Source organism: Ochotona princeps, chromosome 9 (assembly GCF_030435755.1).
Source record: "Ochotona princeps isolate mOchPri1 chromosome 9, mOchPri1.hap1, whole genome shotgun sequence".
NCBI classification, from domain to species: domain Eukaryota; kingdom Metazoa; phylum Chordata; class Mammalia; order Lagomorpha; family Ochotonidae; genus Ochotona; species Ochotona princeps.
The window spans coordinates 76,922,392-76,939,697 of NC_080840.1; the positions used below are offsets into that span (position 1 = coordinate 76,922,392).

At 50.3% G+C, this 17,306-nt stretch overlaps 1 protein-coding gene across 1 annotated transcript in view; it reads right to left on the reverse strand.

Moving 5' to 3' along the window:
- RUFY1 (RUN and FYVE domain containing 1) overlaps positions 1-17,306 on the reverse strand; it is a 43,646-nt gene that overhangs the window by 3,349 nt on the left and 22,991 nt on the right. The window contains exons 8-15 of the mRNA XM_058668834.1: positions 15,434-15,503; positions 13,289-13,390; positions 11,894-12,010; positions 11,047-11,214; positions 8,720-8,817; positions 4,194-4,313; positions 3,778-3,907; positions 1,834-1,928 (exon numbers count right to left, since the gene is read on the reverse strand). Coding sequence (XP_058524817.1) covers positions 1,834-1,928; positions 3,778-3,907; positions 4,194-4,313; positions 8,720-8,817; positions 11,047-11,214; positions 11,894-12,010; positions 13,289-13,390; positions 15,434-15,503 — 900 coding nt within the window. The remainder of the gene's footprint in view (positions 1-1,833; positions 1,929-3,777; positions 3,908-4,193; positions 4,314-8,719; positions 8,818-11,046; positions 11,215-11,893; positions 12,011-13,288; positions 13,391-15,433; positions 15,504-17,306) is intronic.

The following is a 17,306-nucleotide window of genomic DNA, read 5'->3' on the forward strand; positions in this document are numbered from 1 at the left end:
GGGCTGGGGAGCCATGCTTTCCCTTCTTTGTCACTTGGCATGTGATTGTAGCAAGAGGGAAATGGGTACAGAGCATTTGGGAACCACAGTGGGCCCGCATGTGCTCTGCCTTGCTGCCAGGCCAACGCTGAGGATAGGGGTGAGGGACATGCACTCCGCATCGCTGGCAGCACCTTTGTGGTCAGCTGCGGACCAGCCTCTGGCTCCTGGCTGCCTTGCTTTCTTCATCTATTTGAAAGGGGGAGTGACAAGAGGATGGTCCTCTCCCTAAAGGCCAGGAGCCTGGGATTCCATTCAGGTCTCCCAGGGGTGTGGATGACAGGAGCTCAAGCTCTTCCATCACTTGCTGCACAGGAAGCTGGGTTAGAAGTGAAGTAGCTGGAACTTGGATCAAGCACTTGGCTCTGGGCCCGGCAGCATTGCCTAGCGGCTAAAGTCCTCGCCTTGAAGGCCCCAGGATCCCATATGGACACCGGTTCTAATCCCGGCAGCTCCACTTCCCATCCAGCTCCCTGCTTGTGGTCTGGGAAAGCAGTCGAGGATGGCCCAAAGCTTTGGGACCCTGCACCCGCGTGGGAGACCCGGAAGAGGTTCCAGGTTCTCGGCTTCGGATCGGCGCGCGTCGGCCCATTGTGGTCACTTGGGGAGTGAATCATCGGACGGAAGACCTTCCTCTCTGTCTCTCCTCCTCTGTGTATATCTGGCTGTAATAAAAAATGAATAAATCTTAAAAAAAAAAAAAAAACAGCGCTTGGCTATGGGGGAAGGGACATGTCCCAAGTATGGATAGGAACTGTAGCTGCACCCCAAGGCCTGCCCCTCGGTGTGGTTCTGCTTCCGGCTGATGGGGCTACTGTCAGGGGAGCAGGCCCAGAGTAGCGGGGCGGGCACCTGGCTGAGGGTAGCAGGTGGGGCTCAGGAAAGCCGGAGCAGCCACGGTCCTTACATTCTCCTTCCTAACAGCAGACCTGGCAATCTCCCACATCGGAAACATCTGTGGATGCTAAGTTGGGGTGGCTTTAGCGTCTTCTCTCGCTGGTCCCCCCTCTGTGGCCTCTTTTGGCCATGCCCTACATGCTGAGCCTAGGTGGCACAGGTCACAGGGCCTCCTTAGGTTGTTGTGCTTGTATAGGATTCAGGGAGCAAGGAGTCGGACAGGTGGGGCCTTTGATGGATGTTCCTGGGCACCCAAAGGGTTCTGAGCTGTCTGAGAGGCAGGCAAGCGTGGGGGTGGAGGTGGAGACAGATTCCTCGTGGCTTCCCATGGCTGCAGCCAGCTGAGATGATTGCCAAGCAGAAAAAGCTCTGCACCCATTTGAGTTGTGAGATGATCCAGTCCAAGCCACAGTGGGCCAGGGCTTGGAGTGTAAGGGTGAGGGCAGCTGCCAAGGCCAAAGGCAGTAGAATGATCAAGGTGCACCCTTCCCACTACCCAATGGAAACAAAGCCTGGTAGGCAGGTGGGCTAGGCTTAGCAGAGTGAAGCTCTTCCACTGTGGCCCCACTGTGGGCTGGCCAAGTGACCCTGACATCACTCATTTGTTCCCTTCAGACCCAGATAAGTAAAGAAATGTGAAAGTTCCACCCCAAGAAAAAACTGTGCTTAATGATTAACTAACAGGCAGCGACTAACAACCTTATTGGCTGGATAAGTTCTGGGCCCGCCCTGAGGCCTGCCTTGCTGGGAGCTCACTGCGGACAGCTGGTTAGTCCCCCTTCTGGAAACATCTGGCCCCTTAATGATGAGGCAGCACATGTGTGCAACGTGCCCCTGGGCAAGAGTGGGGGAAAAGGTGAATACACAGGGGACAGAAGAGGGAGTTTAGGCTCTTACTGGCTGAGGTGCAGTCCCATTTCCTGGAGGGCTTGCTCTTGCTCTTCACAGATCTTCTGCAACTCGGCCTTCTCATCCTGGAGCCCCCGCAGCTCCTACAGGGAACAAACCAGGCACTTGGCATCAAGTCACCAACCCTGCTCTGCCCCTTGGTGAGCACCAGCAAACAGAGCAACAAGCAGATCAGGATGCTTTGAGGGCCAAAAGCAGAGTTGAGTGAAGGTCAGCTTCGGCCCAAATTGCTTCCCACTGCCTCTGATTCAGGCCATCTGCCGGGGATGGGAGAGGGATGGCATTTTGTGACATGCTTCTGGCGCAGTAAGCGGTCCTCCTCACAGCAAGCAGGTCTTCACCTGTCTGAGCTTTTATTGAAATAAAGCATTTTAACAATGACAACTTTAAAAAACACACAAAATAAGAAGATGAACCTTCCACAAAATTTCAAGAAGCTGCAGCAGTGAAAGCTAGCTTGAGAGGTGACGTTCTGATCAGCATGGAAAAAGCTGTTTTCGCAAAGGGCTAGACAGAAGTTCTTGAGAGCGCACAGGCAAGCATGATGAAGGCCACACCCTGGGACTGTGCTCAGAGCCTGAGTGGCTGCACTGTCAGGTTCATGAGACCTAGGGACGGGCCCAGGGAAGGGACTCATGGGGGGCTGGCAGTGCTGATAACCATGTGTCATTGGGGCTGGTGCACCCTGTGATAGGCTGGCATGGTTCCCTGGAGGTCCAGAAAGGAACTTGGGGTCTCCAAGTCCTTGGGGGAACATCAGACAGGCTTAGCCCTAAAGACCCCGTTCACACACAGGCTCCCACAACCCCTGGGGATACCTGGTGAAGGCACATTAGACACACAGTTTTTCTTCTGCTTTGTTTGGTTGATAGAGTGGGATCATTTGGGACTCCAAGGAGCTGAAACTTCCCAGTGGAACAGAGGTGCACTCCACGTGGGCTGGGTTCTCTGAGCCCTCTCCTGCTTGCCTGAGAGCTCTGAGGGCACCTCACAAAGCCCATCCCCTCATGGCGGTTCCAGTTTCTAGGAGACACTGGTGTGGGCGTGACTCAGGGGAACAGCAGTGTATTGTGTGTACCTCTGTGAAAAAACTAACTAAAAGTTGGGTTTTAGATATTTTAACTGTAAAGAACTGTTAGATATCTGGAGATTTACCCTGATACTATATAATGTACTCATAGACCAAAGAATTGTATCATTCTTCATAAATATCCACAGCTGTTTATGTCTGTGAAAACTAAGAGAACACATTGTGCAGTGGTGTCCATTACTGTGTTCAATGCTGCTGCCTGACGTGTGCCCAGGAAACAGGGATGTGGGCTCTCTTCCTTGGCGACATCTGGGTGCAGAGGGTGCTGCACTCCTGGGGACAGCTGAAGCAGCCACCGTGAGCAGCTCACAGGCAGCGGTGGCCTGGCCAGGCCTAAGTGCCCTGGGAGGTCTGGCATCATGACCACATGGGTGCCCCACCAGCACACTCCAGGTCTTACTCGCTGAGACCTGGAACCCGGTCAGGCCTTTAAATGAGATGGGGCCTCCAGAGCATGCGGCAGCACTGGTAGGAGTTGGAGGCTACCCAACTTTTGGGGTAAGGGTGGGCACCAGCACTTTCCTCCCTTGTAAATACCTGAGACACTTGGCACACAGGAGCTGCTGCTTGTCTGCTAGGTGATGTCCCTGGCCAGCAGCTTCCTGTCATGCTCACAACTACCCAGAAGCTTCCTGAGTGTTCCATGCCCCCTCTGTGCCCCTCCTGCTTCAGGCTCACAGAGGCCTTCTTCCTGCCGTATGCCCAGGTTCCCAGCAGCTGCTCGGCATCTCCCAGGCTTACGTGGAGTGGCAGTGAGCTGTCTTCCTTCGCTTGTGACAGAGGCTGCGGGTTGGCCTGGAGACTCACTCCAGGAGCTCCTCGCTAAGGGCTGTGCCTCTCACCTTCTTCAGTCCTTCCACTTGCTGCAGCTCTGTGCGGAGCAGTGAGCAGGTGTCTTTCTCTTGCTGCAGTTCTCGCTGCAGGGCTTGCCTTTGTTCTTTCTCTGACTTCAGCTCTTTCTCCAGACTGGAGCTGTTTCACCAAAAGGAACAGCGTTAGTGTCAGTGGGAGACTGCCATGCAAGAGCCACAACCCACAACAGTGTATGGGAAACGGGGAACCCTCCCGCCCTGGTCACTGACATGATACTGCCAGCAGGCCCTTGGCACCGTCCTGAGGTATCACTACTGCGAAGGGGCCCCTGACTGGGCCTCTCTGCCTGGCACCTGTGCTCCCTTTTCCAGCACGGGCCTTACAGCGTGAGTCCCAAGGGCCAAGGCCCTGAGCTGCTGCCTTTTGCACTGGCCACGCTGCCTACCATTGCTCGTGCAGCTGGGAGAGTTGCAGTTGCAGGGCGCCCACCCGGCTGCCTAGGTCCTGCTGCAACTTGCGGCTCCGCTCTTCAGCACCCCGTCTTGCCTGGTCCGAGAGATATAACCTAGACGGTGGGGAGGAGAAAAACTCCGCTCAATGTGCCTTCTACTTGCACACCAGGAAGCATCTGGAACCAAACCTGTTCCCAGGGATGTTGGGGAGAAACTCCGGAGTCCAATTTCAGTCTTTTTTTTTTTTTAAAGATTTATTTTTATTGGAAATGCGGATATACAGAGAGGAGGAGAGACGGAGAGGAAGATCTTCTGTCCAATGCTTCACTCCCCAAGTGGCCGCAACAGCTGGAGTTGAGCCAGTCTGAAGCCAGGAGCCTGGAGCTCTTCCTCCAGGTCTCTGTGCAAGTGCAGGGTCCCAAGGCTTTGGGCCGTCCTCAGCTGCTTTTCCAGGACAGCCCAGAGCACTGAAACCCTGCATTCATGTAGAAGACTCGGAAAGAAGTTCCTGGCTCCTAGCTTCAGATCGGCTCAGCTCCAGCCGTTGCAGTCACTTGGGGAGTAAATCATCAGACGGAAGATCTTCCTCTCTCTCTCTCCTCCCTTCTGTACATCTGCCTTTCCAATAAAAATAAATAAATCTTTAAAAAAAATGATTTGAGAATAAGCAGAGTGAAGCTGACTGCTGTGGGAGAATGGCTCCCTGGTTTTACACACAGATGCAGTACCATCACACTCAGGCTAAGCACAGCCCCCAAGCCCACCAGTGCTTGCCAGTGCTGCCCAGCCACTGCAGTCAGCTAACACTGATGTGTTCTGGATCTGTCTTCTTGGGAAGCTCACACCAGTGGAAGCTGCTAGAGGCTGGCTTCCTCCTTGGAGAACGTCCTGGGTTTGGCAGCTGGTTCCTGTTGGGGAGGAGCTGTGCACCAGCAGCAGGCCCTTTCAGATCTGGGCTACTGTGCAGGTAGCTGTGGCAGAGTTCTGGGTGTTGCTTGGTTGAGAGTGTTTTCTTCCACCTGGTGGAAAGCAGGAGCACCACTGCAGGGCTATGCTAGGCTATGTCCATCGGCTGCTGCTGCCCTGGAGCCCAGGCCGCCAGGCACTGCCACTGGCACCACCGAGGCTCCTAGCCACTGCGTACTCATAGCGTACTCACAGCAGTACTCATGTTGTCTCTAAGGCAATCACAAACCAACTGGGGCAGCCAATGTGGTCCCATGGTACCCGAGTTAGATGCCTGCAGTCCCCCAGGAGGAACGGAGCGCCTCAGCCTCTCCACACAGAACCAAACAAGGCCACTTGAGTAGATGTGCAGGGGCAGCTGCTAATATCTTATTTATTTCACAGAGAGATGAGGCAGAAGCTGGGAAATTTCTCATATGGGCAGCAGGGATTCAAACACTTGCCTCAGCAGCTGCTCACAGGGTGTTGTTAGCGGAGAGCTGGAACGTGGAGCAGAGGCATGGTTTCAATCCAGAAACAGCCTGGCAGGCACACGGCCCATGTGGTACCATAGCCAGCCCTACTTGTCATGACGGCTGCGGGAGTGCCTCTCCTGGCTAGTGACGCTGACCGTTCTTCCACGGGCTTAGTTACTAGCTGTGGGTCCCCTCGGAGAAAAGTGAGCTCAAGTTGCAAACGATCTTTTAAAAAAGATTTATTTATCTATTTTTTAAATTGGAAAGTCAGATATACAAAGAGTAGGAGACACAGAGAGGAAGATCTTCCATCTGATGATTACTCCCCATGTGGCTGCAAAGGCCAGAAACGAGCAGATCTGAAGCCAGGAGCCTCTTCCAGGTCTCTCACGTGAGTGCAGGGTCCCGAGGCTTCGGGCCGTTCTCGACTGCTTTTCCAGGGCACAAGCAGGGAGCTGGATGGGAAGTGGGGCCGCCGGGACACGAACCTGCGCCCATATGGGATTCTGGTACATGTAAGGCGAGGACTTTAGCCACTCGGCTACCGCACAGGGCCCGAGTCACAAGCCCATTTATAGTGGACTGTTTGTCTATACTGCTGACCTTGAAGATTCTTTATGTATTATCGATTCACATTTTTATCAGATATAGATCTGCAAATATTCAAATTTATAACATGCTTTAAAATTTTCACAACTGTATCTTCCTTCTTTTTTTAAAAAATTGTGTATAACATTTTTAAGGATTAGGACTCACAGATGAGGTCAATAGGGATTGAAAGTCAGTCTCGGGTTTACTTATCCTAAGCTGTTTGGGATTATTAAACAGTGTTAGGAGAGGGCCTCATCTGGACCGAGCAGACCAGATTGGAGTTCAAATAAGCAGAAGGCAGTGTTAACTGAGTCAGAACAAGAGCCCGTATGACGCCTGTCAGAAAATCAACTTCTGAAATGGTTCCAAGAGAAAGTTAATTCAGTGTTCAGTCATTCTGGCTCCTTTTTTAAAAAGCCTTCAAGGGAGCATTAAGTACAGAAAGACAATGAGGCTGCTAGAACTCAATCCTTAGGATAAAGTGCCTGTCTGAGGTGACATGACAATGACCCCTACCTACAAATGGCTAAGCATGTGACCAACATCACACAAGTTAATGGAAACTGCAAATCCGCCTATTGAAAACGCTCCATGTCAGTGTCAAGGTGGTTTTTCACAGAGCTGCTTCCTTCACAAGGCTCTTTTTCTTTTTCTTTTTTTTTTTTAAATCTTCCGTCTCCATTTTTATTTTAAAAAATTTATTTTTATTTTATTTGGAATGTGGTGAGACAGAGACAGACACACATACATCTCTCTTCTGCTGGTTTACTCCCCAAATGCCTGCAAAGGCCAGGGCTGGGGCAGGCTGACACCAGAAGCTGAGAACTCCTTCTGGGAGCACCTGGCACAGTAGCCTTACGGCTAAAGTCCTTGCCTTTCATGCCTAGAATCCCATATGGGCACCGGTTCACATCTAAGCAGCCCTGCTTCCCATCCAGCTCCCTGCTTGTGGCCTGGGAAAGCAGGTGAGGACGGCCTGGTTGGATCCAGCTTCCTGGCTACTGTACATAAGAGGTAGCAGATGACAGGGGAGTGCCTGGGCTCCTACACTGACAAGGGACGGCAGAGTGCCTGGGTTCCCGACCATGAGGGATGGCTGAGTGCCCCTGCTCCTGACCCGTGAGGGACAGCTGAGAGCCTGGACTCCTGCACTGATGTGGGAGACCAGGATGGAGGTCTGGCCTCCTGGCTTCAGCCTGGCTCCACCCTGGCCAGTGAAGGCATTTGAGGAGTGAACTGGTGGATGGAAGAGTTCTCTTCCTCTCTCTGATATTACCTTCCAAATAAACAAAATAAATTCTTTTTTTTTTTTTTTTAAAGATTTTATTATTGTTATTGGAAAGCCAGATATACAGAGAGGAGGAGAGACAGAGAGGAAGATCTTCCATCCGATGTTTCACTCCCCAAGTGAGCCGCAATGGGCCGGTGCGCGCCAATCCGAAGCCGGGACCTGGAACCTCTTCCGGGTGTCCCACGTGGGTGCAGTGTCCCAAAGCCTTGGGTCGTCCTCGACTGCTTTCCCAGGCCACAAGCAGGGAGCTGGATGGGAAGTGGAGCTGCCGGGATTAGAACCGGTGTCCATATGGGATCCCGGGGCTTTCAAGGCGAGGACTTTGGCCGCTAGGCCACGCCGCCAGACCCAAATAAATTCTTTTAAAAAAGAAAAGTGATGAAAAAAAAAAAAAGTGACAGGCCAAGCAGTTTCTCCCCATGTGAGACTGATTAACTGAATTCATGACTGGGTGAGGCCCTAGTCTTTGGTAAGACATCTTTAATTACTCTTTTTTTCCCCTTTAAAAGAATTACTGGGGGGCCCGGCGGCGTGGCCTAGTGGCTAAAGTCCTCGCTTTGAACGCGCCGGGATCCCATATGGGCGCCGGTTCTAATCCCGGCAGCTCCACTTCCCATCCAGCTCCCTGCTTGTGGCCTGGGAAAGCAGTCGAGGACAGCCCAAAGCCTTGGGACCCTGCACCTGTGTGAGAAACCTGGAGCAGGTTCCTGGCTCCTGATCGGCACAGCACGGGCCGTTGTGGTCACTTGGGGAGTGAATCAACAGACGGAAGATCTTCCTCTCTGTCTCTCCTCCTCTCTGTATATCTGACTTTGTAATAAAAATAAATAAATCTTTAAAAAAAAAAGATTTATTGGGAAGAGAAAGCAACAGAGAGTGTGACAGGCAGAAGGAGATCTTCCACCTTCTGGTTCACTCCCTTTAGGATGTGCGTGTAACAGCCAGGTCTGGGACAGGCTGCAGCTAGCAGCCAGAGCCTCTTTCTGGTCTCCTATGTGGCCTCAGGGGCCCAAACATTTTGGCTGTCATCTGTTTTTTCCCAGGAGCAATATCAGGGAGCTAGGCTCGAAGTGGAGTAACTGGGGCTCCAGTTGGCACCCTAATACAGAAGGCTGGCATCACAAGCAGGGGCTGCACCTACTGTCCCTGGCGGTGGTCTCCAGGTCAGTGTCTAGGCCCAGAGAATGCCTCGCATCTTGTAGGGAGAGGGGATTACCTTTCTTCCAGCTGCTTCATGCTAGACATAACTTGGTTGGTTTTTCCCTCAAAAGATGTGATGGCATCATTCTTCTGCTGTAAGTTGCTCTCGGCATCCTGCAAGAGCAAGCATGGGGGCTCAGAGAGCCGCCTGGCCCCAGCTCTGCCTGGGATTACCAGCAGGCTCTGAGCACTCACCTGGCCCCTTTCTTATTGCTGCTCCTCCCCACAGTGCCAGAGAACAAACTAGTCCAAGGTTCCCATTTGCCAATGGAAAGAAAGGCAAAGAAGAATGAAACAACCTTTGCACCTTCTTAAGGAGCCCCCTGCTACGGAGTCAGGCCAACTAGTTCCCTGAAGGAGACTCAAGGGGGGCACAGTTGGCTCCTTCTCCCATGGAAGATGGAAGCCCAGGAATGAAAAGCAGCAGGCGGGGGTGGGTGGGAGAAGACATGAGAGTGTGCTAACCATGCCAGATACCGAGTGCCCCAGAGGGGACTCTGTATTCCTGGGCATTTATAGGAGACTCTTACAGAAAGGATACAAAATTTGACCTCAAGGGAATGAAATGTAACAAAATACATTAATAAAGAGTGGCTTAAATCACCTTGTATCTGCTAACCCAACAACTTAGTTCTAAAAACCAATGAGCTGAAAAAAAATCAACCAGGGAGGCAGGCACCTGATAGGATACCCACATCCTGTAGCCGGGTGCTTCTGACTCCATGTCCTGCTAATATACAACCAGGAGGTGCAGGCAATGGCTCGAGTAGATGGTTCTCTGCCAGCTACATGGGAGACAGGGACTGTCACTGGCTCTGGCTTCAGCCTGGCTCAGTCAGCTGTTAGGACCATCTGGGGAGTAAACCAGTAGACGGGAAATCTCTTTCTCCCTTTCCAAAAAGTAACAAACAAAAAACCTGACTGGAGAACTGTGCAGCAGCTATGACTGAGGAAATAGGAATTTGAACCAAAAAGTGCATGTGACTGCCAGGCTGGCAAAGTGGGGGCAGCCAGAAGCTGGCCAAGAGAGTTGTCAGCCTCCCAGAGGGCTCATGCCCTGTCGCCCCTTCAGACATGGCCATGGACGGTGCCATGTAGAGCAGCTGAGGCCGCCCTCCCATCAGAGGTCGACTCTGGGCTTAGGGGCTAAGTCACTGTGTGGGGCACCAGCATCCCACCTCGGATTGCCAGTCTGATGCAGGCTATTCTGTGTGTGGACCAGCATTAGGGAGGCAGCAGCTGATGGCCCAAGCACTTAGGTCCCTGCGGGACCTTGCGGGAGAACCAGACAGAGCTCCTAGCTCATGGTCTAACCCTGACTACTGTGTTTTCTCCTTCGTTTGTTCTAAGATTTATTTTGTCTTTATTTGAAAGGTAGAGTTACAGAGAGGAGAGACAAAGAGATAGGTCTTGTTGACTCCCCAGATGGCTGTAACAGCCAAAGCTGTGTGTGACTCTACTCCTACTGCACCACAGAGTCTCTGGCCCTGGACTCCTGCCTTCCTCCCTCTGCCAGCAGGAGGAAGGACGGGCTAGAGCTGCCTGGGAAGCTGAATGCTGTGAGGAGCAGGCCTGAAACACTCACTTGTAACTACTAAGTCACAGAAACACAAACCTTATTGTTTCCAGCCATTCTAGAATCTGCCAAGTTATGACAGCACTGTTGTTTGGTCATTTACATGTATCAACACTGATCTATATACTGGCCTTAGACAGAAAAAAACATGAGAAATGAAAACACACTCTTGGCAACAAGGGCCAACATTTCATTTTTCTTTGTGGCTAGAGTAATACTGATTCTCATTACTCAAACCAAATCTGCATTACTATACTGACCGCCATCATATCTTTTCCTTGGTGCATTTGTTACTGGATGTGACAGCGAGGCGACACATATGGAAAGTGAAGTGGGAAGCAGAACTCGGAGGATAAGCTTCTCGAGAAGGACATGGAGTGGAGCCTGGGGCAGCCTCAGGCTGGGGAAGCTTCCCCAGTTTGGGTGCTGTGCCTTTCAGACTTGGCCATCCCCGTGGAATGCCACAGGAAGCCAGCAGCGCAGACAGAAGATTCAGCAAGACTGACCTTGGGATAAAGTGACAATAGGACATGATCTCTGAATTCCCCGCTGGGAGCAGGGAAGGTGTGATGAAAGAGAGTGACAGCTCAGTTCTCAGTTCTATTCAACTGTCGTTTCACCAAGGGCTCCTGATTTTGCCACTGGGTTCTCTCTAGTCACTCACACATCCCCCCATTCCTCAGGGACCGCCACAAGGATCGAAGAAAACAACTGTCAGGACATGTAAGAGGGCAGAGGGCCAGGTCTGCCACGTGGGCTGCGCTCACCTGCACTTTGTGAAACATCTGTAAGTTAATTGCTTTGACTTCTTCCAGCTGCTGGCGGAGGGCGACAAGGGTGTCCTGCTTCTCATGGGTATCCTTTTCCAGTAATTTCATTGCAATTTCCATCTCTGTCTTCATTCCAATTTGTAACTCCAGTTCTTTTTCCAGTTCCTTAAGAGGACATTTACAAGGAAGATGTTAAATTAGGCCACAGATATATACTTCACTGAAGCCACATGGTGGGCAATGTTTGAAGGACAAACTGCAAGCCACAGCAGTCTGGGGAGAAGCGTGTCTGGAGTGTAACTGGATGATAAAGTTCTTTTGCTCACTGTCAAGCTGACGAGAAGCTGCTCAGTGGCAGGGTGTGCCTCGGGTTCTAGCACTCAAGCGACATGAGCACACACAGTTTAAAAGGATGTCTGTCCTGTGCCTCGGGGCTGGCGTTGGCTGCTTTGTGGTGTCAGAGCTTCTGGGACTGTGTGCTAGGTCATGGCCCTAAAGTGCACCCATTTGTCTGTCCTGCAAAGTTTAGGGCACCCATTTCCCACGCTGTGCAAAGCAGCCAAGTGAAGCAGGTGTGAGAGAACTGATCACGGACACACAGACTGAGTGGGAATAAACAGGCCAAGGCCTGTAACTGTGACAAAAGTTTGGTCAAAGAAACCATAAATCTAGTCTCAAGGCAACCCCTGGAAGAGGTCTGTAGAATGGGGGAGAAGGTATCTGAGTGCCAGTGCACAACAGAGCTGTACATAAAAGGGCTTGTGAAAAACGGGCAGGGACAGGCATGGGCGCGTGGCTGGGAAGGCCCCTGGGAGGCCCCCGGACCGCCGGCTTGCACACTCACCAGTCGGACCCTCTTCTCCTCCTTGAGTTGCTTCCACACGTCACTGTACATTTCATCCAGGCCTTGCCGGGTCTGCTTGTAGGTCTCCAGCTCAACTTTGGTATCCTGCTTTGTTATCTACCTCAAACAATACCAGGAGCAACGGTTTACTTCAGAATGCTAACTAGAAAGTATCTTACAAGATGCCACATTTTTGTAAAAGGAACATAATTTTCATTTTTAAGTGCAATAGAAATATAAAATCCTAGTGATAGTTAAACTTGAAGACAAAAAGATGAAAACAGACAAAAGAGTTTTGAAAAGTCACATTCACAAAGCCACTTACACTTGATTTTGTTTAAGATGAAAATAATAGGGGCTCATGTGATAGCTCAATTGGCTAATCCTCTACCTGCAAGTCCCAGCATCCCATGTGGGTGCTGGTTTGTGTTCTGGCTGCTCCATTTCACCATCCAGCTTCCTGTTTATGGCCTGGGAAGGTAGTAGAGGATGGCCCAAAGTCTTGGGATCCTGCATCCCTGAGGAAGCTCCTGGCCTCAGACCAGCTCAGTTCTGGCTGTTGCGGCCATTTGGGGAATGAACCAGCAGATGGACGATTTTTTCTGTCTCTCCTTTTCTTTGTAAATCTGACTTTCAAATAAAATAGTCTAAAAAAAAAAAAAACAAAAACAGAATAATAGTCCTTTCATGGTGGGAAAGACCTTCAGCTAATGGGAACAAGGAGGGACATGGGCAAGGTGCCATCACACACAGTAAGGACTAAGTCAGCACTAAACTACAGCTGGCCTGCTGCGTCACCTGATGTCACATTTGTGGATTCAATCAACTGTGGACTGAAAATATTTGGGGAAAAAACCTGTGTACTGAGAATGCACATTTTTTGGGTCATTCTCAGAATAATACAATTTAACAGCCATTTATATAAGTAATCTACCGGCTATTTAAAAACATTTTTTATTTGCTTGTTTGATAGTAGGTACACAGAGCTAGCTCCTACCAATGGTTCATTCCTCAAATGTCTGAAACAGCCTCAGATGGGGCCAAACATGGGCGCTGGGAACTCAATACCGGTGTCTCATGTGGGTGGCAGAAGCCCAATCAACTGAGCCATCACTGTTAGGCACCAAAAATTAAAGCCCGGTAGTCCAGTGTGAGATGTGGACATCTTCATAGCCAGGCCAAAAGTCCATCCCCAGAGACGACTCAAAGTACAGAGGCAGATGACCACAGGTTCCATGTAAACCCCATGCCGTTCCAGACACAGGACATGCATGTTGAGAGGTTTTGATGTTCATGGGGGTCCTGGAACCAGTCACCCCAAGGACGGCTGAGCCTGGGAGAGGCAACAAGCATATCTGAGAATCAGGATGCCTGACTGCAAGGGCAACTTCTCACCTCCACACTCTTCTCACTTCTTTCACGGATTAATTCATTTTGTTCTCTTAATTGCTGCTGCTCTTCTTCAAGTGAACAAATTCGGTCAGTTGCAGCTGAAAGCTGATTAAGGAAGATATTTACATTTCTCAACATCAGAATTCATCTTACTGAGCTAATTAAATGATGCATTTTCACATGTCTGATATTTCCTTGTTTTGAATGGGTAAGATACAGTTCAAAATTCCAAAGACCTAGGAACCCTCTCCATCTGGCAAAAGTGACTGTGAGCCATTTAATATTGGCAATGATTTATGCATACCCAGAATCACAAATGGTTCAATGTCCACTAGCGGAAGAAGGGTTAATTACAATGGAAGCACAAAACAGAAATACACAGTTTTGACATATTTAACAAAAACTTTTAATGCCTTGAGCACACACTGAGGAGGCAAGGTCAACAGGGAGCGGAAGGTGGTTACAGGGAATGAGAAGCATCGACCAGGCCTAAGAGGTCTAAGAAACATAGGGCTGTGTAACACATGAAAAAACAATGACAGGTGTCAGGCAGCAGAGCTCAGCTCGGAACTATGAGCCTTTTTCTGACATTTTATTACTGAGAGAGTTGAAACTGGGGAGTGGGAGACAAAAAAACCATTGAAGACTCGCTCTGAGGAACTTCCTAGAATGAATTACTGTGGTTCAGGGACATGGCAAGCTTTCCCCACCTAGCCTGAGGTGAGGGAGGCTACTCCAGCCACCCTCTATTCCAGTTCAGGACACAGCCTGCGGAGAAGAGGAGCTAGAGACAGAGCTGTAAGCAAGACCAGGAATCCTGGCAGCAGGCTGAGCTCTCAGCATCTGCCACCAGCGCAAGGACCCAGAGGCACTTAGCTCCCCACCTCCTCTTGACCAACAGCGTCTACATTCCCAGGATTACTCTCTACTCAGACCTAGCACACAGGCCTGGTGTTGCTAACTCACAAAGACAGTGTACAGCCAGAGTCGGGCTGGTTCCCTGGCTGGTCTCCGCAGATGCAGAGGGCAAGCCCTGAAGGGATTACAGCTTCTCCAAGGCACGTCTTGTTATGCTTACCAGCCTTCAAAAAGAACAGCTCTGTTGCTTAATTTCAGAAACAAAAGGACACCCCTGGTCATAGGCGCTACTTTGAGAGAACACAGTAAGCCTGTTTATCCTAAGCCATCCCACCCATGAGTGTCCCACCTGCTAAGGGTGCTAAGAGGCATGTTAATGCAGTAAGCTGACTCTATCTTGACCACAATACTGTAAAGTGTGCACTATTACCCAATGTGCAGATGTGAAGTGTGGCTAGCTCCGCAATGCTCACCTCAGGAATTCCTGGCTACACATGTTGGCTGCCTTCACTCACACAGCTCCCGCTTCTAGGGGTCTCAAGTGGGCACTTGCCCATGCTGGCCTGCCCTGAGCCTCCCTCCAGCTGCCATCTGCCTGCACTCTGGCTGGGAGAGGATGTTCACTCTGAAGACACTGCAGGCCCCTTCTTCCCAAGGAGATTAGGTGACCAGGTGGGTAGACCCAAAAGCCAGGGACCTCTACCTGTGGGAAGCCTCAGCGAAACCGAGCAACCCCCGACTCCTGCTAACAGGAGACAAAGATGTGTCCACTGGGGAGAATGCTGGGCAGTGGACAGCAAGCTTTCTTCCTTGGCATCAGCCCTCCTCCTTCCTGTCCTTTCATTCTCTCTTTCCTAGCGAGAAAGCAGAGAAAGACCACACCATGGGGAGACTGGCTCAATGCTGCTGAGGACACAAGACAAGGGCAAGCAAGGGAGCCGGTACCTACGGCACAGCCTTTGGCCCCTGGGCAGCGGGGGTGCACATGGGCACAGAGAGGTGGCAAAGAGGAAGAGATAGCACTTGCTCAACAGAAGGTGGGCTTTTCCAAAAAGTTGGATTACTTTCTGGCGATAAAATGTAAGCCTCGGAGAACTGGCTTGCGAGCAGCTGTCTCCCAGGAAGCTGTCTTCCAGGGGTGGCATGGATGTTCCTAGAGTGCTGGTCCTACAGGCAGCTCAATGCGCCACTGGTAGCTCCAAGGATGTGCTGGTCACACAGATCATCTGTGCCATTAACTTTAACCTTGGGCCATTTTGTGCTGTTAAAGAATTTCAGAAAGCTACATACCTCTTCTTGAAGCTTTGAGTTTGTCTTTTCTAAGCCATCTATTTTTGCTTGAAGATCCCCAACTGTGCAGCTGTGGAACACAAATTCTGGGTTAAGGCAGCTGGCAAAGGCTGATGGCTTTCCCAGCCTGTCAATGGTGAAACAGACTCCTGGTCTGCTCTTTTTTTTTTTTTGAAAGGCAAATTTTAGAGAAAGTTGTATTATGCATATAACTAAAAAAATTAAAGTTTTCTTAGACAATATAAACTAAATGTTGAAAAAAAAAAGACACATATCAAGGGGAGAAAACCTAGACAAACAACTGAACAACCAAAAAGTTGGCATCACACTGCCTCATTAAGGCTTATAGCTTCACTGGAAAATAAAAACAAAAATTAATTAATTTTTAATTAATTTATTTGGAAGTCAGAGTTAGAGACGGGGAAAGAACACAGAAATCTTCAATCTGCTAGCTCACTCCCAAGGTGGTCCAAATGGTCAGGTCTGGGCCAAGGCAAAACTAGCAATCAGGGGGCTGGGCAAGTGGGCTCAATTGGCTAATCCTCCACCTCTAAGCTCTGGCATCCCATATGAATGTCAGTTTGTGTTCCAGCTGTTCCACTTCCCTTCAAGTTCCCCACCTGCGGCCAAGGAAAGAAGAAGAGATTGACCCAGAAGAAGCTCCTGGATCCTGACTTCAGATTGGCTCAGCTTCAGCTGTTATGGCCATTTGGGGAGTGAATGAGCAGATGCAGAATCTTCATCTCATACCTGTAAATCTGCATTCTCAATAAAAATAAATCAATCTTTACGGCCCAGCATGGTAGCCTAGCGGCTGAAGTCCTCACCTTACATGCACTGTCAGCCCATATGGGCGCTGATTCTAATGCTGGCGGCTTTGCTTCCCATCCAGCTTTCTGCTTGTGGCCTGGGAAGTCAAGCATGGCCCAAAGCCTTGGGATCCTGCACCCATGTGGGAGGCCCGGAGGAGGGTCCTGGTTCCTGCTTTGAGATTGGCGCAGTTCCAGCCGTTGCAGCCAATTGGGGAGTGAATCCACAGAGGATCTTCCTCTCTGTCTCCTCTCTGTATATCTGGCTTTGTAATAAAAATAAATAAGTATTTATAAAAAAAGATCTATTTATTTGTTTTTTATTGGAAAGTCAGATATACAGAGAGGAGGAGAGACAGAGAGGAAGATCTTCCGTCTGATGATTCACTCCCCAAGTGACCGCAATGGCCAGTACTGCGCCAATCCAAAGCCAGGAACCAGGAACCTCTTCCAGGTCTCCCACACGGGTGCAGGGTTTCAATGCTCTGGGCCGTCCTCGACTGCTTTCCCAGGCCACAAGCAGGGAGCTGGATGGGAAGTGGAGCTGCCGGGATTAGAACCGGCGCCTACGCGTTTAAGGCGAGGACTTTAGCCGCTAGGCCACACCGCCGGGCCCAAAATAAATAAATCTTAAAAAAAAAAAAAAAAGCTCAGGGACCAGGAGCTTCTTCCAGGTCTCCCATGTGGGTGACAGGGATCCAAACACTTAGGTCATCTTCTGCTTTTCCCAAGCCATTTGCTGGGTGCTGGCCTGGAGACAGAGCAGCCAGGACTTGGACTAGCATTTGTAAGGAATGCCTGCACTGGAGGCAGCAGGCCTACCTGCTAATGACACCATGGCAGTGCCAAGTCACACATTTGAAGAAGATAATGCCTGCAACTTGAAGCTTTTCACAAGTACAAAAACAAGGCCAAGTGAGACAAATTCATTATGTGAAACTGCACAATCCTGACAGCACGGCAGAGAAAGAAAACATTTGAAGCACAGTGAAATCAATAAAACTGTGATCCTCACCAAGAAGACACATCCCAAAGGGGCGGGCATTTGGCATAGCCAAGTGGGC